The sequence below is a fragment of the Eumetopias jubatus genome, unplaced genomic scaffold, assembly GCF_037043125.1.
Source record: "Eumetopias jubatus isolate StellerSeaLion01/CBP00866 unplaced genomic scaffold, mEumJub1_p1.0 scaffold_7, whole genome shotgun sequence".
Classification (NCBI taxonomy): domain Eukaryota; kingdom Metazoa; phylum Chordata; class Mammalia; order Carnivora; family Otariidae; genus Eumetopias; species Eumetopias jubatus.
Genome location: NW_028274813.1, coordinates 61,794,508 through 61,815,003, shown reverse-complemented (window position 1 = coordinate 61,815,003; position 20,496 = coordinate 61,794,508). Strand labels below are relative to the sequence as shown.

General features: G+C 40.5%; 1 protein-coding gene across 1 annotated transcript in view; it reads right to left on the bottom strand.

Annotated features, from left to right (window-relative positions):
- The window catches only part of SNX6 (sorting nexin 6), a 55,095-nt gene extending 39,521 nt beyond the window's left edge, over window positions 1-15,574 (bottom strand). Inside the window, exons 1-4 of the mRNA XM_088024641.1 lie at window positions 15,498-15,574; window positions 15,288-15,335; window positions 2,050-2,154; window positions 1,147-1,257 (exon numbers count right to left, since the gene is read on the bottom strand). Coding sequence (XP_087880767.1) covers window positions 1,147-1,257; window positions 2,050-2,154; window positions 15,288-15,335; window positions 15,498-15,503 — 270 coding nt within the window. The 5' untranslated portion in view covers window positions 15,504-15,574. The remainder of the gene's footprint in view (window positions 1-1,146; window positions 1,258-2,049; window positions 2,155-15,287; window positions 15,336-15,497) is intronic.
- Window positions 15,575-20,496: the final 4,922 nt, after the last annotated feature.

Below are 20,496 nucleotides of genomic sequence, written 5' to 3'. Positions count from 1 at the left end.
GTAAGAAAATGCCATTAGGTGAGCACTCTGAATTATGTACAGACCTGTACCTCTGAAACAAATAATACATTATATGTTAAGATAAAAAAAAGAGAAGATAGTAGGAAGGGAAAAATGAAGGGGGGGGAATTGGAGGGGGAGACGAACCATGAGAGACTACGTACTGAGAAACAAACTGAGGGTTTTAGAGGAGAGGGGGGTGGGGGATGGGTTAGACCAGTGATGGGTATTAAGGAGGGCACGTATTGAATGGAGCACTGGGTGTTATACGCAAACAATGAATCATGGAACACTACATCAAAAACTAGTGATGTAATGAATGGTGACTAACATAACATAATAAAATAAAATTAAAACAAAAAATAAAGAATTAGACAAGATGAGGAAGAAAAGGTGGAAATAAGATGGGAAGAGAAGGAGCTTCCAGGTTGGCGAAGACACTGACATGCTGGAAGGTGGAAGGTGGTACACCTACAGAAAGTTCTGCACCAACCCCCTCTCCCTGTACCTTGTCCTATGCATCTCTTCCTTTTGGCTGTTCCTGTGTTGATTCTTTATATAAACCGGTAATTTTTTTGAAAGAAAAAAGAAAGAAAGAAAAAAAAGAATGCACTGCCAGCTGTCCACCAAATTCTGAGTTTTACAAAGAAAAAACAAATGACTGAGAAGGAGTGGCCATAAGGATGGAGATAGAATCAGTTCAGGATGATTTCAAGGAGATCAAATGAAACTAAATTTCAGGAATCTGACTGTGGTCAACAGCTGAGGCACAATACCTGATGCATACTGAGATTAGATAACTTCTTAAGGAACCCTCCAACTCTAAATATCTGTCTACCTAAGGGTTCAAAATGGGTATGGTTTATAACATCCCCTTAATCTCTAGGAAAAGTCCATTTCAATTCCAATAAACAGTAAGAATTTAAGTTTAAATGAAGGAGCGTAAGATATCCATATCTCCACACTCTCAAACTAGATAATTCAGGATAAAAGGTGGCAGTCAATTGCGTTTTGTAACTCACAATTTTTAAAAATCACACCAGTTCACTAAAATGCTAAACAAGATCTAACACATAACAAAGTATCTAAAAAGTTCCTAGAAAATGGGATTAAAATGGGTTTTAATCCCATTTTCCCAACACTTACAATGTAACCCGCATAGTCTTCATTTTCAATGAAGGAATCATGAAGCCAGATAAATTCCTCATGTTGTCGAACAACAGAAAACTCATTTTGTTTAAAATTTGGCAATGAACTCTGCAAAGATAGAGATTCTCTTGAAGAAAAATCAAAATTACACTAAAAAGCTTTTAATAAACATTTTTAATCTTATTTTCTTAGTCTTATATGAATGATTATCAGTACTTTTAAACTCTATTATGAAAACTCTGAGACACCCAGAAAAAATTATCCTGGGATCTTTAAGAAAGTAAGTTGACAGCCTCTTATTATATTGTACTGCTACCATTACTTAAAAGTTATTAATATATATCAAACTCAACTACTCAAAGGAAAATAAATCTAAGATCTGAAAATGTGCTTGAGAACTAAAATCCAAGAAGAAAATAATTTTTAAGACAGTAATTTATTTAGTTTTACAGATTCTATTTATTTGAGAGAGAGAGAGAGAAAGAGAGGAAGGTCAGTGGGGGGAGAGGGACAAGCCTGAGATCATGACCTGAGCCGAAATCAAGAGTTGGAGGCTTTAACCAACTAAGCCACCCAAATGTCCTCTAAGACAGTAATATAATTAACTGAAAGAACAAAACAAAATTGAAAACAAGAATACTGAAACACGTTAATAAGTCTAGAGAAAATTAACTTTGCATTACATCTAGGTTCTGTGACTAATTCTCTAATGTTAACGTTTAAAAAGCATATTAAAAAAAGTACATTCCCTAAAACTGTTAAAATAAAAGCAGTGAATTATAAACTAAAATATGGTTTCTTTCTAATTTGTTCAAAACCAAAGTTCCAGTCAGTATATTACATATGTAACTTTTGCACAATAAATAGCTATTAATAATACAAGTACAAAATCACATTTACCTTTGTATGAACAGTGAATTTTACTTTATCTCTCTCACTAAGAGCATCAGAAATGTCCACTTGCAGAGCAGCATCACTTTGAAGATCTACGTTTATTGCTTTAAGCTAGAAAAAGATAATACCTTAATGAAAAATTCTGTGGACTTATATAGAATTTCATTCTTTTCTCAGACATTAAGATAATGCAAAACAAAACAAAAATAACAAGAATCTTAAATCTAAAAGTTCATTTAAACCTTATATATATTTTGGGAGGCAGGTGCTTTGGGTATGTCATTATCTTAATTTTCATTCTATACATTTCAACTATGCTTTGTATGAGTCGATGTGCTAACCATGATTCATTATAATTTCAGTCAAAAAGTGAACTGTTTTTTCTCTCTCCTATTTCTCTGCCATCATGGTGTGTGTGGTTGACTGTTCCTCACCATGGATGACAGCAGGGAAGTCTGGAAGGCTCCCTAACCTAGGAGCTTGAATGGCCTGGGTTTGAATCCCAACTCTGCCCGTTAATACTCTGATTTGGATCTTCTCACAAGACCCATCAAGCAATTTCTGACCAAGAAACAAAAGCATAATTGTCCCATTCCCCAGTAGATTCAGATGAAAACTGGTACCAAAATCAGGTACAGCTTCAAGAGGAGGCACTGGAAAAGAACCAAGCTGGTCTATAAGGAACAGCACATGGATGGCACACATATTTATGCTGCATGGTCACATACTCCTATCCTATCACTCTGTAACATCACTACAACCTGAGCAATAGACATGTTTTATCAGGGAAATGATTCTTCTCTGTTACTACGCTTCTGCACCAGTTGGTTGGTTCAGTAATAAATACGTGAGACTTTTTGTTTGAAAAAAATACATAAACTAACTTCCAAGAAGATGGTCCATTAAAGTTCAAGTGCTGTAAAATTAAGGAAAGTATCTACCTTTTCTTCTTCTTTTTTTTAAGATTTTATTTATTTGTGAGACAGAGAGAGAGCATGCGAGTGGGGTGAGGGGCAGGGGGAGAAGCAGACTCCCTGTTGAGCAGGGAGCCTGATGTGGGGCTCAATCCAAGGACTCTGGGATTATGACCTGAGCCGAAGGCAGACGCTTAACTGACTGAGCCATCCAGGTGCCCAGGAAAGTATCTACCTTTTACAACAAGCAAAATAATTTAAAGAATATTGGCTAATAATTTTAACTCTGTTGCTTAATTCAGGAATAAACAATGAAACTATTAAATATAAATATATTACATATAACATATGTAAAGTGCTAAGAAAAATGGTAACATATAGTAAATACTCAACTACCACCTGTGATATGAATTAAATCTCACATTTTACTCTACAAGCTTTACTACGTTCAAAGAATTGACTACGTTCTATTTAGTGCTTTCATTTACTTGTCTATGAGAAGACTTCTCTACTTATAATTCTTTTTTTTAAAATAAACTCTACACCCAATGTGGGGCTCAAACTCACAACCCCAAGATTAAGAGTCACATGCTCCACTGACTGAGCCAGCCAGATGCCCCTCTACTTTACAATGCTTACCATTAATTCTATTTTATAATTCTTAAATTTCATCAATTTTTCTTCCCTTTAAACAAATACACATTCTAGGGGCACCTGGGTGGCTCAGTCAGTTAAGCATCTGCCTTCAGCTCAGGTCATGATCCCAGAGTCCTGGGATCGAGCCCCACATCAGGCTCCCTGCTCTGCGGGAAGCCTGCTTCTCCCTCTCCCACTCCCCCTGCTTGTGTTCCTTCTCTCGCTGTCTCTGTCAAATAAATAATTAAAAAAAAATAAACAAATATACATTCTAAAATGTTTTGACTAATTTGGAGACTTATTAAAAAAAATCAAATACACTATGACAATAAAGTCTTAGCCAGTTGCAAAAATATGAAATAGTTAAAGCCTAATTACTACCTAGCTTACTTCAAATACTGTAGTTGTAAAACCCAGGACTTAATTTTGGGAATCTCACAGTCATTAGCATTTCATTTTTTTTTAAAGATTTAATTATTTGTCAGAGAGTGAGTGTGTGAGCGAGCATGAACAGGGGGAGTTGCAGGCAGAGGGACAAGCAGGCTCCCCGCCAAGCAAGGAGCTCAACGCAGAACTTGATCCCAGGACCCTGGGATCATGACCCCAACCAAAGGCAGATGCTTAACCAACTGAGCCACCCTGGTGTCCTGTCATTAGCATTTCAAATTTTAATTACAATGTAAATGGAAAAAATGCTGGAAGCAAAATTGTTTATAATCTCTGCTCTGTCATATATTTAAAAATGCATATATGGGGGCACCTGGGTAGGGCAGTTGGTAATCATCTGACTCTTGATTTCAGCTCAGGTCATGATCTCAGGGAGGTGAGATCAAGCCCCACTACTTGCTCTGTATAGAGGATTCTCTCTCCTCCTCTCCCTCTGCCCCTTCTCCTGCTCGCACGTGTGCACGCGCTCTAATAAACCCCTTTTTTTTTTTAAGATTTTATTTATTTGTCACAGAGAGTGAGCATAAGCAGGAGTGGCAGGCAGAGGGAGAAGCAGGCTCCCTGCTGAGCAAGGAGCCAGACTCGGGGCTCGATCCCAGGACCGAGATCATGACCTGAGCTGAAGGCAGACACTTGAACCAACTGAGCCATCTAGGCACCCCCTGGGTGCTTGTTAAAAATACAGAACCCCAGACCCTACCACAGACTTATCATAACAATCTTCAGAGACTCTTAACTACAAAAAACAAACTGAGGGTTGCTGGAGGGGGGGTGGGAGGGGGGATGGAGTAACTGGGTGATGGGCATTAAGGAGGGCAAGTGATGTAATGTGCACTGGGAGCTATACGCAACTGATGAATAACTGAACTCTACCTCTGAAACTAATGATATACTGTATGTTAATTAATTGAATTCAAATAAAATAAAATTTTTAAAAATCTTCACGGAAAAAGCCTTAAAAACTGTGTTTGGGAACTCTAACCTAGATTTTCAGGGTTGCTTTGTCTTTATATTCTGTCAAAACTTCATCTCAATTGTTAATATATTATTTTTTTTTAATATTTTATTTATTTATTTGACAGAGAAAGACACAGCAAGAGCAGGAACACAAGCAGGAGGAGTGGGAGAGGGAGAAGCAGGCCTCCCGCGGAGCAGGGAGCCCGACGTGGGCCTTGATCCTAGGACCCTGGGATCATGACCTGAGCCGAAGACAGACGCTCAACTGACTAAGCCACCCAGGTGCTCCAATATTTTTTTAATGGTTATATAAAAGTGTTGCCGGATTTCATATCTCTATGTACGTTTTTATTTTCATATTTATTTTAACTGTTGCATTATCAATGTGGAAACACACTTTTCAGGATTTCTACATTTGAGTAACTTATTCATCTTCCTATTTAAGATTATTCCAAATTATTATTTCTTTCTTCTATTTCCTTATCCCTGTATATCAAACACACCCTCCCCTTTTTCTGATAGTGTGACACGTGGCTTTTTTTAAAAATTGTAACTTTTCATTCTTATGTATTTTACTGCTTTTGTTCTTGGATTCTTTTTAGGTATACCTTATGTACACTGAGATGCAGATTTTAAGTATACAGTTTGAAGACTTTTGAAAAATACACAGATTACATCCCTGTGATCATAACCACAATCATCTCCAGGAGTTCCTTCTTTACTTTTACATTTCTACTTCTTTATTTTCCACCTCTTCGGTAAATTCTCTTTTGTATGCCTTATTAAAGCTTGTAGCCATTCACATATTGCCTTAATGGCCACAATCCAATCTATCATTTGTCTTTTTCATTCTTTTAGAAACTTTGTTCTAGAATTGATCTCAGGAAAAGTGCATGAATCATAAATACGGTCACAGCAAAATGCTGGTGGTAAGATTGTGACTCCTTTATATTTCATAGTAAATTCAAAATATCAGCTGAAGTGGTGTTCATCCCAATACTGCATCTTTCTATAGTCAGTTCTGGTATACACTTCACACCTCAATTTTTTTTTTTCCATTTCCTGAGCTTACAGAGAAAAGGAGACATAAGGAAATTATTTTGTTTGGCAGTAAGATTTGCTTCACACACATTAGCGTTTTTTTTAAAGTCCTGTTTCTAATAACTAAGATGTATAATGGAAAAGCCAGCCAATAAAATGAAATCATCCCCCACACAAATATAAAATTTCCAGTGCAAGCTAATCTGCTATATTTCATCAATTCCAGATGCATATTTTGCATATTTTAACATTTGAAATAGGAATGCCTTGCAACTGATGACAAATTTCAGTTTAACTGAAAATGTTTTTTCTTTCTTGGTGGTACATAAAGTATACCTTCCAAACAATTGTGCCTTAGATTTGATGAAGTATCATATTGCAAATTTAATGTTAATTACATAAAATGCACACAAGATTTTTCAGGCATATTTTCTTCTTTCTTTAAAGTTAATAATGTTAGAGAGTTTTTATTAATGGGAAATGAAAGCAAACAACTTGTGATTCATCAACATTTAATTGACTGAAACTAGTGGGGTCGGTGTGAAGAAATTCTCATTAGATGACATTCACTGGTTTAATCCTTATCTGGGCTGATAAACTTTGTATTCTTTTTGTCAGAGACTGACTAGGTTAAACATCTGTGTCAAGGTCAAGAGAAAGACTTGGCAGGAAAAATGGATTAAGCAACATAAATACATAATATTATAAAGATAATTTAGGGGTGCCTAGGTGGCTCAGTTGGTTGGGTGTCTGACTTTAGCTCAGGTCATGATCCCAGGGTCCTGGGATTGAGTGTGAGCTGCCAAGCGGGGAGTCTGCTTGTCCCTCTGCACTCCCCTCCCCTTGTGCTCTCTGAAAAAGCGAATGTACAGAGATAAGTGGATGGATGGAGGAAGAAAGGAAAATGACTCTATTGCAATAGCCTCCCAATTGGTGTCTTGTTTCTACCCTTTACCCTCTTCAATCTATTCCTTACAGAGCTACCAGATCCCATTAAACTAAAAATCATTCCTCTGCTCAAAACCTAAGGGGTCCCCGCTTGTAGAAAAGCCAAAGTCCTTACAGGGGTCTCCCAGGCCCTACAAAATCTGTATTTGACATCATCTCTCAGGCTAATCTACTATTCCTCTGGCTCACTGTAAACCTGCATATGGCCTCCTTGTTGAACCTTAAACACTGGGGCATGCTGCCACCTCAGCAGTTTTTGCACTTACTGTCCCCCCTACCTGGAATATTCTGCCCCCAGCTATCTATCTGCATGACTCACTCCTTTATTTCCTTCAAGTATTTACCAAAACGTCACCTTCTTAGGAAGGTCTTTCCTGGCAACCCTAAGACTGCTACAGCTCAACTTCTCTCCACTCCCAAACAATCCTTATCCCTCCCTCATTTTTTTCATATCACTTATTTACCATCTACTATATTTTATTTTTTTAATAGTTCTCCCTAACTAGAATGTCAGTTTTGTGAGGACATAGATTTTTGTTTTGTTCATTGCTATATTCCCAGTGGCAGACTTCAATAAGTACGTACTGAATGAAAAGAAGGGTAGAAAGGTGGTAATCATAACTGGGCTAAGAAACTGTAATTATAGTACAATCAATGGAAAACCTGAGACAGACAGAAGTAAATTCCATCAGGCTCACTAATTCAGGCCAAATTTTAAATGTTTAACTCCTAGCCCAGATATGATTTTGGAAGTCCTGTAATATATCATTTCTATTATTATTGTAGGTCTGATACTGAGCAGTCAAATCCATGGTTGATTATATATATATTTTCTGGAAACTGGCATTTGCAACCAGATTTCCTCTCATATACTACACCAGAAACAACAAAACATTACTAGGGTCACATGATATGTCACTCCTACACCTTTTTTTTTTTTTTAAGATGTACTTATTTACTTTAGAGAGAGAGAGCACAAGCACGTGCACAGGAGGGGGCAGAGGGAAAGGGAGAAGCAGACTCCCCACCGAGTGCAGAACCCAAGGTGGGGCTGGATCTCAGGACCCTGAGATCATGACCTGACCTGAAATCAAGAGTTAGGCGCTTGACTGACTTGAGCCATCCAGGAGCCCTATCCAATGCCTTTCTTGCCAGTGTCACAACTCCCACTGCTCTTTTGCCATACCCAGCTTACAAATTCTCGTAATTGGTATTAATCCAACCATCAGCTCTCTGCTTTTACACTTTGAGCTGCTGAGTGTGGCTAGAGAAAGTCATAACTGGCAGTTGCAACCAGATTTCCTCTCACATACCGTATCAGACACAATTAAACATTACTAGGGTAGTACTAATGGTGTCCACTTCTGCATTCCCTCCAAGTCAAAGTTAATATTACTGGTAGTACAAATATAACACTTTACTCTTTAGACAATATACTAATGTGCATTTATTTAATAAACTTCTTTTTAAAAGATATCTATTTGTCAGAGAGAGAGAGAGAGAGAGAGGGAGAGCACAAGCAGTGGGAGTGGCAGGCAGAGGGAGAAGCAGGCTCCCCACTGAGCAAGGAGCCCGATGTGAGACTCGATCCCAGGACCCTGGGATCATGCATGACCTGAGCCAAAGGCAGCCGCTTAACTGACTGAATCACCCAGGCATCCCTTTAATAAACTTAAAAAAAAAAATTTATCCACTTATCTGAGAGAGGGAGAGAGCATGAGTGGGGGGTGGGACAGAGGGAGAGGGTGAAAATCTCCTGCAGACTCCTCACTGAGTGCGGAGCCCGATGGGGGCTGGATCTCACGACCGAGATCATGACCAGAACCAAAATCAAGAGCCAGGCACTTAAACAACTGTGCCACCTAGGAACCCACTCCCTAGTACTTTTAACCAAATAATCAATTTTTCATCTTGTTTTAATAGATTTCAAACAACTGTCTTGGGTGAACAAAAAGCCTTGCCTTCAAGAAATCGGTAGTGAGGGAGACAATCAACTTTATGTAATAAAACACAAAATTAAGTACTTCTCATTCATTTTTTCCTCACCAACTGTACTCTGTGTACAATTTAACCTTATCAATACCTCCTGTTCTGTGACCTTTCCGTATGTCTGCAGTCTGTTACCCTCTCTGCTTCCCTCCTCTTCCACTCCACTGCATGACATGTCACTCCAATATCTTTCTTCCTGGTCCCATCAACTCTCATTGCTCTTTTTGCCATACTTGGCTTGCAAATTCCCACACTCAATTCAACAATCACCTTTGCTTTCTGAGGTGCCGGTGTGGCTAGAGAAAAGTCACAACTGTTTATACTGGTCTACTACAAATTAATGGTCTTCAAATTGCATTCGGCTCTTAAAACCACTTGACACTCCTGAGTAGATCTGCTCGGCTCCCCTTCCGATTCCCTTCAGCTCCTACTCCAAACTTTTACTACCTCAATCCTCTACATTTCCATCCCCACTCTCAACAAGTGACCTGGTTTCCCACATCCCGAAGAAACGAACACTAGCAGCTGTTTTTCCCTCAGACCTATCAATAAACTCTCCTACAAATAAATCTAACCTCATCATCCTTTCCACTTTTTCATAAGCAGTGTCCATCTGTCCACCTGAGCATTTAATTGTGCTGTCTGCTTCACGACCTGCTCAGACACTGCTCTTCTAGTCAAGGTTAGACTCGGTCTCACAAACCCTGTACACACCGAATACCTAATTTCCAAATCCAGTAACTTTTTAGTGTTCTTGACCTCTCTGCAGTGCTTTGCCTTGGTGATCACTAATTCCTTTAAACTCTCAACTTCTGGGGACTTCTCTCATATCCCTCCTACCTCTCTCAACCCTGTCAATCGATCTATTTCTTCCCTTAAATGTTGGTTTCCACAGGTGCTATCTAGCCTGGGCAATCACAGCCATTCTCGACTGTAACTCCTAAATATTTATCATCAGCTCAGACCTCTTATTTTAAATCCCCAATCATACTTTCACGGTACCAACTAGACATATCAGCCCAGAAGTATTCACTTATTAAACAACTGAGTGCTTTCAATGTGCAAATCACTGTCCTAGGAGCTAGGGACAGAGCAGTGAAAAGACACAATCCTCACCCTTACAGATCTTTGGCAGGAAAGGGATTAGAAGATACCTTATAGGTACTTCAAATCCAACATATATGAAACCAAACATATTACCTACCGAACTCTGTTCTTCTCTCCTGCATTCCTCATTTTCTCCTTCTCCTCTGCCCAGCCCAAGTACTTATACAGTCACTATACCCTGTCAATTCTATCTCCTCAACATCTCTTTAATATGTCCCTTCTTTCATCCTCTCTTCCACTGCTTAGTTATACCTTCATTATTTTTCATCTGGACATCAGAGTAATCTACAATGCTATTTTCATCTGGGCATAGGTCTTTACCAGCTTAAAATCCCCAAGGACTTCCCACTGCCTAGAATCTTAATTATTATGCACTTTACACTCACCTGTACTATCCATTATCTACCCCTGCTTCCTGTGAGAACAAGTGCTCCAGGTGAAACCAAATTACCTACCCAGGCTCTCCACTCTGCTGGCAAGCCTTCCCCTTCCCTGAGAGGCTACAAAATTCCTGGTCAATATTTAAGGCTTAGCTCACTTAGGTGATAGCACAGTGGTTAAGAGTGCCAGACCTGGAGCTAGACTGCCTGAGTCTGAAACCAGCTCATACTAGCTGTTATAACCTTGGGCAAGTTATTTAATTTCTCTGAACCTCAGTTCTTCTTTCCAAACTAGAATAGTAGCAGCTACTTAACAGGGTTTTGAGAACTGAGTTAATATATGGAAAGTACCTGGCCCACAGTAAATGCTACATAGGTATGTAGCTCTATCAATGTCTTCACTACTTCCCCTTCTCCCAAAGGCAAACACTCCCTCCCTCCTTTGTACTCCCATGGCACTTTATCTAAGTCTGTCACTACACTGTGATGGTTTTAGGGTAGGAACTTCCCATTTTTCCTTTGCCAACATTCATCTTCTCATCCTCCGCCAACATAATCGATGTCACATTTTTATCTAAAATAACTATCAATAAATTTGGAACATGCTCAAACTAAATGCTGTGTAGGTACAAAAGAAAATGCAAACATCTGGCCACGTCTTCAAAAATAAATTTCAAATCGAAAAAAAAAGGTGAGAAAAAAAGCACTCTACCACATTAATAAGCATGCATAAAGCAGACATTAAAGTGCCTGGGCAATGACAAGCAGACTAGAATATGTCTAGCAGGAAAGATATACTGAGAAATGAAGCCAGCCCGAAAGTGTCACGAACGGTGTTTAATGCTAGCCCAAGGAGTTTGAACCTTCCTGCAAGAAGAACTGGGTCCAAGAAAATACTTTCGACTAGTGTCGTTATATGATTTAGTCATTTAAAGTTAGGTAACTTTAAATAATGTGAAGCCTGGATTGGAAGGTAGACAGGAGACACAGACCAATGACAGGCACTACTACAATCCAGGCAAGAAATAGCAAGGACAAGTGGGGCTGTACAAATAAAGACAGGATAAACAACATTTTTGAGATGAAATTAACTGGCCTCAGGGACGCCTGGGTCGGTTAAGTGTCTGCCTCCTGCTCAGTTCATGATCCCAAGGTCCTGGGATCAAGTCCCGCATTAGGCTCTTTGCTCGGCGGGGAGCCCGCTTCTCCCTCTGCCTGCCACTCCCTCTGCTTGTGCTCTTTCTCTCTCTGACAAATAAATAAATAAAACCATAAAAAAAAAAAGAAATTAACTGGCCTCAGTGACTATTCTGATAGGACAATTCAGAGGTTTCTTGCTTGCACGACTGGAAAATGATAACATGACAAAGATAAGGAATAGAGAGGGAGGAGCAAGGTTAGGAGTCCAGGAGAGGTGTAGTTACTCCACCTGAAGTAATTTTGAAAACAATAAACATATTATTTAGAATTAAAATCAAATGCTAAGAGAATTATGCCAACACACTGGCACCCACGGCTCTTATTTAACAAGCACATCAGAGCAAAATGTGTCCAGTTCAAAGGGCTCATTTGTTTACTAAATAATATGTTACTGTCCTTCATTTTGGGGAAGAAAAAAGCCTATTATGTAGAGGTACGGCTGAAGAGTGGCCAGTAATTTTCAATACTGTGTATTTCTTAAAGCCTGCTTTTTAAGTTTTTCACAATATTTTTTTAAGGCTATAAGATTCTCTTCTGTTCCAAAAATCATGATGAAAATTTAAGGCTGCTTAAGAATGTATTTAAAAATACTGACTTTAATTTTGCTTACTTGCTGCTCTGTATGAAATGCTTACAATTATTTCTGCATCTGTGATTTATATAAAAATTCCTATTGATACACGCACTTCCTGCTTTTTCTCTCTCAAGAGTTTCTTAAAAGGCTGAACAAGACAACCTGAACTAAAAGTACAATGTCTAAAAGTTCTAATTATGGCAGTCTATTTCAGAACAAACACAATATAAGGAAATTTAAACAGGCCAAATATTTCTGTTCCTGAAATGATGGACAGCAGGATAACTGTGCAGCTATAATCAAACTTCAGGGTGCTTGTTGAAAAAGTAGTGTATGGCAATTACACTGGATTTAAAAAAAGAAAAAAAAGTATTAAAAAAAGAAGTAGTTATCTGTCCTTCTCCCTACTTCAGGAGAATCTGATTTCCTAGGGCACAACCCAGAAACTTTTGTTTTCCAAACATCACAGGTGATTCTGAAGCAAATGTTTCAGGGTCACTTTGAGAAATACATGTACTGGCTCTGATATCAGAACCATGGTTTAGTTTAAAGTCCACTTCTCAGGGGCGTCTGGGTGGCTCAGTCGGTTTAGCATCTGCCTTCAGCTCAGGTCATGACCCCAGGGTCCTGGGATCGAGCCCCAAATGGGGCTCCCTGCTCAGCGGGGAGCCTGCTTCTTCCTCTTCTCCCTGCCTGTGCTCTCTCTTGCTATCTCTGTCTCTCTCTTTCAAATAAATAAAAAAAGCTTAAAAAAAAAAAAGTCCACTTCAACCACTCATTGGTTGTATGAACCTTACACCGCTTACTTAATTTCTCCAAGGTTCAGATTTTTTTTTTAAAGATTTTATTTATTTGACAGAGAGAAATAGTGAGAGCAGGAACACAAGCAGGGGGAGTCGGAGAGGGAGAAGCAGGCTTCCCACTGAGCAGGGAGCCCGATGCGAGGCTCGATCCCAGGACCCTGGGATCATGACCTGAGCCATCCAGGCGTCCTCCAAGGTTCAGATTTCTAATCTGTAAAAGGTGAATACTAAAAGTTTCACGAGGATAATGAGAGGATATAATGAAACAATGCTTATACAGTACTTAACACAGTGCCCACCTATAATTATTACTATGATTCACCCAGTTCCACAGGACAAAAAGTAAGGAAGAACTGGACATATATACATATTCACTATGACAGTCTAAATGCTTTGTAAAAAAATTCATGGTAATGGTTTTTCCATTTCCTCCTGATCAGGCATGCTCTTTGTCTCCCTTTCCCTTTAATTTTGTAATACATGAAAAAAGTTTTTGGACACATTACATAAGTGCTTCGAGTTTCATAAACAAATCTTACCAAAGGCGTAAAGCAATGAATGCAAATATTAACCAGAAAATACTCTGCTTTTCATATCAAAATAAATACTCAAAAAATTAATACTTTTACTGAACATTATTCAGATTTTACAGGAAAGCAAATCCTGTTTGCTTTTTCTGGTAGACACAAAAATTAGAGACAAAGTTATCTAAATAAAGAGTGCCAACTGCTTTATATTTAGAAAAATCAGTTTAATTATACTATAATCAACTCATCTCCTTTCATTACACAACTCTAACTGGCTTCCCTATTTTAAAATCCAAAACGTAATTTTTTTTAAAGATTTTATTTATTTATTTGACACAGAGAGAGAGACAGAGAGAGAGTGCGCGATCACAAGCAGGGGGAGCAGCAGGCAAAGGGAGAAGCAGGCTCCCAGCTGAGCAGGGAGCCCTAGGCGGGGCTCGATCCCAGGACGCTGCGATCATGACCCAAGCCAAAGGCAGATGCCCAACCAACTGAGCCACCCAGGCGCCCCCCAAAACGTAACTTTTAGTAGCCATCTAACGCTACGGTCTTATCACAGAAAAGAGAGATATACACACCTACACAGTTTTTTAAAACTCATTAGAACCTAAACTTTATAGAAATAACCAGAAATCCTATGCTTTCACACTAACTAGAAATTCTAAATGATGATTTGTGTAAACTGAGAAATTTATTAAAACATCACTTATAAAAGTATGCAGCCCCCTCTGTATCCTTCTTACCATCTGAAAACTTTATAAAGCTCATCAGTTAATATTGCCTCCTCTTTTATTTAAAAAGCAGTAATATCCCACAACAATATTTTGTCACTTGCCAAAAATCGACTAACTGATGTGTCTCTCTCATGATCTAACATGAATAAGTAAAGGTAAAATGGAAAACTGAAGGGCAGGCTGTTAAATGTGATGGACCCAAGGAACCTTGCTAAGCTGCAATCATCATATATCAGTATTTTTCAAGTGCTCACTTGTACAAGGCACTATACAGATTACCCCCCTTCAGCCAAGGCAAATAGAGGAGAGGGGGAGAGAGTGGCAGGGAGGAATCGGAGCCTGGAGGCCCTTTCTTAAGTGGCAGCCAACTGCAGTGCCTCAAACCATCACCAAGGGAACTCCGCAAAAGATGTATTTTCTGGACATTAAGAAACGTGAAGGTACCGTGAGCTTCCAGCACTTTGCAAAATCTGGTAGGATACTGGATAAGGGTTAAGGTTCGGCAACTGTAAAATTCCTTGCAAAGGGGTAATTTAGAAAAAGCTTGTACTATATGTTTTAGAAGGTTAGAAGAGTGGGCGGCAGCGGGTTCGAGGTCCACAACGCGAGAAAACTGAGGGTGCCGCCACAAAGGTCTGAGAATAGGTTTTCATAGCCCCTCCAAGTGTCGGGGGGTGGGGGGGTAAGGACCCAGCTCCGGCCTCCACTTCCCTTTCCCACCTGCGCCCCGAGCCGGCCGGGGGAGGAGGCCCAAAGGGGGGCCCGAGTCGGGGCGGGGGACAAGAAAGCGGCCGTGGGTCCCCGGGAAATCAGAACGGAGCGGCCCCGAGGGAGGAACGGCTGCAAAAGGGCGGGGCGCGGTGCAGCGAGGAAACCGAAAGGACGCCGGGGAGAAGGTGCCGCGCGACCGGGGACCCTTTCTGGTACCACATCCAGGGGATGGCTTGGGCGGAAGGGTCCCGTGAGCGAGAAAGAAGCAGAACTTACTCCTCGGTCCTCCTCCGAGAGGAAGTCGGGGCCGTCGTCCAGGCCTTCCTGCGGGGTTGCCGGGCCCGGCGCACCAGGGGAGAAGATGGAGTTGGGGAGACACAAAAGGAGACATTAGCGCTAGGCCGGCGCGGCCCCCGCTCCCGCTCCCGCCCCGCGCCCGTCGCCCCCACCGCGCGCCCGGGGCTCGACGCCGCTGAGAACACCCACCATCATGGCTGCTCCAAGGCGAGGGCCGGCGCAGGCGCGCACCGCACCGCGGGGCCGGAGGGAGCCGGCAGCAGCGGGAGAGGCGGGGCTGGTGGCGGCAGGAGGAGGCGGGGTCTCGGGGCAGCCTGCCCCGCCCCGCCCTGGCGCGGGGGGCCGGGGGCCGTAAGCTGTAGGAAGAAGGAAGGTAGGGCCCTCCGCCCGACGTTGGAGCACCCCAGTCGGAAAGGGTCCGAAGGCCCAGACCCACATGGCTGCGGGCAGGTCGCGGCTGGCCGGCTCTGACCCGGAAGGGGCCGAATGCCACCTGGGGAGCTGTCCAGTTTCCTTCCCCTGAGGGTTGCCGCGAAAAAACCCAAACAAACGCCCTCCAGAAGCCACAATAAATCGCCTAGTCTTTGTATTATGCCGCACAATGATTAAACACAATTAATATTTTGCCCATAGAAATTGTGGGAAGTAAGGGCCTTCCCACAGTGAGCTGTAATCCAGCTTTTTACTGTTGGTGAGGTAATAACCTCAGGGTTTAGGGCGCTAATGGTGAGGACTATAAAAATGACCTGTTCGCGTTACAAGAGGATTCCTTTCCTTTTTATGAACAAGTGCCTCCAGACCTACTCTAACTGTCCAGCCGGACAGCACCACATGGGTGGTGCCGCTGCCTTCGGCCCGGGTCATGATCCCTCCACGGGCAATTCAAAAGACGGGACAAGGGACGTCTGGGTGGCTCAGTCGGTTAAGCCGCTGCCTTCGGCCCGGGTCATGATCCCAGGGTCCTGGGATCGAGTCCCGCAGCGGGCTCCCTGCTCAGCGGGGAGCCTGCCTCTCCCTCTCTCTCCCTCTGCTTGTGCTCTCCCTGTCAATTAAAAAAAAAAAAAAGACGGGGCAAAATCATTCTTTGGCCTTTGCCCCGTGTCACCTGTTACGCACGCGCACATGCCATCTTTGTGCTTCCAGGCACTTGATGGCATCAGCCTCTTTACATTTCTCAGACCAGAAACCTCAAAGTCCTATTCAAATCCTCCTTCTCCCTCACTCGTCACACCGTTTAGTAACAAATTCTGTTGGATCTGCAAATCGTCTGTCTCACCTCTTAAATTGGTCCCAGTGCTCCCTCTCCTCCCTTCCACAGCATCTGTCTGGACCTTTGCAATACCCTCTTAACTTTTCTTATTTCCATCTCTCTCTCCTCCATTCTACCTCCTGCTGCCGGTTTTCCTCCTAAGACAGACATCGATGATAAGGCTGCTACCCTGTTCGATGATCTTTACACATCTTTATTACATTAAGATCCAACTCCTCCGCCTAGCGTTTAAGGCCCTCCACACTAGATTCTCTTCCTATTTTGCCAGGCCCTCTGTCCTATCTTGTTGAATTGAAGCTCTCAAAACAATAACGTTAAGCTATTAATCTCTTCATGAGAATTTCTTGTAGCTTTCATTTTGTATGTAGGGAGAACGGAGGCATAGAGAAGTTAAGTTACTGCCCAGACAAGGGTTATTCTCCAATTGGGTGGGGGTGGCTTTATTTTTTGTCTTTTGTTTCTTGTTTTCCAGTGCATTGTAATAACTACTGGAGTAGTGTTTTTCACTGGGAGTCATGAGGCATCATGTGGTGTCAGTGTAGTGTGATGAAGTGTCAGGAGGAATGTTCTGGTAATTTGTTGCTGATGAAAAGTGCCAATATTTCCTAATATTTCCTATTTTGTTTTTGGATTGAAGGTAATGCCTGTAGAGCTCTGCTTCCTAGATGGAGAGAGGAGTGAAGCTACAACTAATGAGCAGGATTTGCGTACAACTGAGAGGAGGGGAAGTGTGTCCTGTGGACAAAAGTTGAGAAGTCCCACCTAGGACCACCGAAATGTCTCTGGTCATTAACCAAGGGTTTCAACACTTAAGCCAAGTCCGGAAACATTGTACAGAAACACTCAAATTATCAAATGTCAAAACTTAGAAATCACTAGTTAAAAACAAGTTTTAAAATACGAGTAGCCAAATAAAATTATCAACAAAGGCATTTAGTAATTACAGCAGTTAAAATCAATGGCTGAAAACTCACATGAATAGAGAACCCAACCTTGAAATAATAAAGTTATTCATTAATACCTGAGCCTACCTCTCTGGGTAAAGGTCACAAACTATATTTTGTAAATAATAAGAAGGAATTATCAGTAAACGTATACTAACAACTATTAAAAAGGCAGTTTCAGAATTTAAGGAATATCAAAGGAAAAGAAATTAAAACAAGCTCACACAACAGATTTTTCTGCTACTTATAAGATAAATCAAGAAGATATTAAAACTGAACCACTTCTCTAGTACTTTTTTTTTTTTAAGATTTATTTATTTTAGAGAGAGAGACACACACATAAGTGGGAGGGACAGAGGAAGAGAAAATCCCAAGAAGGCTCCACACCAAGCATGGAGACTGACATGGGGTTTGATCCCAGGACCCTGAGATCCTGACCTGAGCTGAAACCAAGAGTCAGATGCTTAACCGACAGTGCCACCCAGAAGCCCCTTCCTTAGTACCTTTAACCAAATAATCGATTTTCACCTTGTTTTAATAGATTTTTATGAAATTGCCTACTTCTATATAAATTTCATGAGCAAATTCTGTTGAATCACAATCTGATTATTTCATAGATTTAGCTACATGAAAATAAAATACTACAATTGGGAGTAGACACCCAACAGTGTGCTTCAAAAACAAATGTATTGGAAAATTTTAGAGAAAAGTAAACTTTTAGAGAATAATAAATAAGTCACTTCTAAGTTTTGAAAATCAAAAAATGTATTTGCTTTGAACATTTTTGTCAAACAAAAACCGAGTTTTTTTCTAGAAGAAAAAATAAAAAAATATGAAATGGTGATTATTTAGTTACATTTAGCAGAAAACTGTTTAATTCCTTTTATCACATTCTGATCAAAGAAGGTTTCACCAAAATGTATTTTTGCCAACTCCTCAGTTCCTCAAGTTCTAGGTCATTTTTTGTTTTGGACAACCTTTAGGTCCCAATTCTTGCCTCCTCCCTGGGAGTTATGTTACAACAAAATTCTCTACAGGAAGATTGCTGAACTCTGTTTTTTCCAATTATGTCAATCAGGATGTGTTTACCTGCATGTAACAGAAAACATCAATTTGAATAAACTGAGCAGTATAGAAATTTATGCGCTCACAACAAAAAAATCAAGAAATAAGAAGTCTCTAGGCATAGTATAGATCTTCCTCACTTTATGGTGGTGTTACAGCCTGATAAACCCATTGCAAGTTGAAAATATCATAATTAAATATGCATTTAATACACTTAATGTATTCAACATCATAGCTTAGCCTAGCCCACCTTAAACATGCTCAGAACACTTATATGAGCCTATGGTTGGGCAAAATCATCTAGCACAAAGCCTATTGTACAATAAGTGTTGAATATCTCATGTATTCATTGAATTCTGTACTGAAAGTGAAAAACAGAATGGTTGCATGGGTACAGAATGGTTGTAAGTGTATTGGTTGTTTACCTTTGTGATTGCATGGCCTACTGGGAGCTGTGGTTCATTGCCAATGTCTAGCAATAGTAGCTCTGACAAAATGAATCACTTATAATCCAGCACTTGGAGATAATCACTGTTCATATTTTGGTAAATAAGCCTTTAAATGTTTTCCCATGCATATGCCTCATCTAGTATTTTTTATTTTTTTAATTTTATTGATTTATTTAGAGAGAGAGAGAGATTGAGTGTGCATGGATGGGGGGGTGGGCGCAGAGGCAGAGGGAGAGAGGATCTCAAGCAGACCATGCTGAGCAAGGAGCCCAACTCGGGGCTTGATCTCACGACCCTGAGATCATGACATGAGCCAAAATCAAGAGTTGGACCCTTAACCTACTGAGTCATCCAGGTGCCCCCCTCATCTACTATTTTTTTTAAAAGATGTATTTATTTATTTGAGAGAGAGAAAGAACGCGGTGGGGAGGGGCAGAGGGAGAGGGAGAGAGGATCTCAGGCAGACTCGGCACTGAGTGCAGAGCCAGACGCAGGGCTCAATCCCAGAACCCTGAGGTCACAACCCGAGCAAAAACCAAGAGTCGGATGCTCAACCGACTGTGCCACCCAAGTGCCCCCCTCATCTAGTATTTTTATTGACATAATCAAGATCATGTTTGATAATATTACATCATATTATTAGATATACTTCTATTCTTCAGCATTAATTTTAATAACTGTATAATAATATTCTATCAGCTAGATGTATCAATGCATTTAACCAAACCCCATTGTTTGAAATTGACATTGTTTGAAATTGACATTGTTTGTATTTTGGTTTGTTACTTGAAAACAAAAAAGTATAAAACACATCGTTTTTTTAAATTTCTTTTTTTTAACATTTTAAAAATTTAAATTCTTTTAATTAACATATAATGTATTATTGGTTTCCGAGGTACAGGCCTGCGATTCATCAGTCTTATATAATACCCAGTGTTCATTACATCACATGCCCTCCCTAATGTCCATCACCCAGTTACCCCATCCCTCCACCCCCCTCCCCTCCAGCAACCCTCAGTTGTTTCCTATGATTAACAGTCTCTTATTGTTTGTCTCCCTCTCTGGTTTCGTATTGTTTCATTTTTTCCTCTCTTCCCCTATGATCCTCTGTTTTGTTTCTTAAAAAAACATCTATCGGTGAGATCATGTGATAATTGTCTTTCTCTGATTGACTTATCTCACTTAGCATAATACCCTCTAGTTCCATCCACATCATTGCAAATGGCAAGATTTCATTTTTTAATGGTTGAGTAATAGTCCATTATATATATATATACCACTTCTTCTTTATCCATTCATCTGTCGATGGACATCCGGGCTCTTTCCATAGTTTGGCTATTGTGGACATTGCTGCTATAAACATTGGGGTGCAGGTGCCTCTTTGAATCACTACATTTGTATCTTTAGGGTAAATACCCAGTAGTGCAATTACTGGGTTGTAGGGTAGCTCTAGTTTCAAC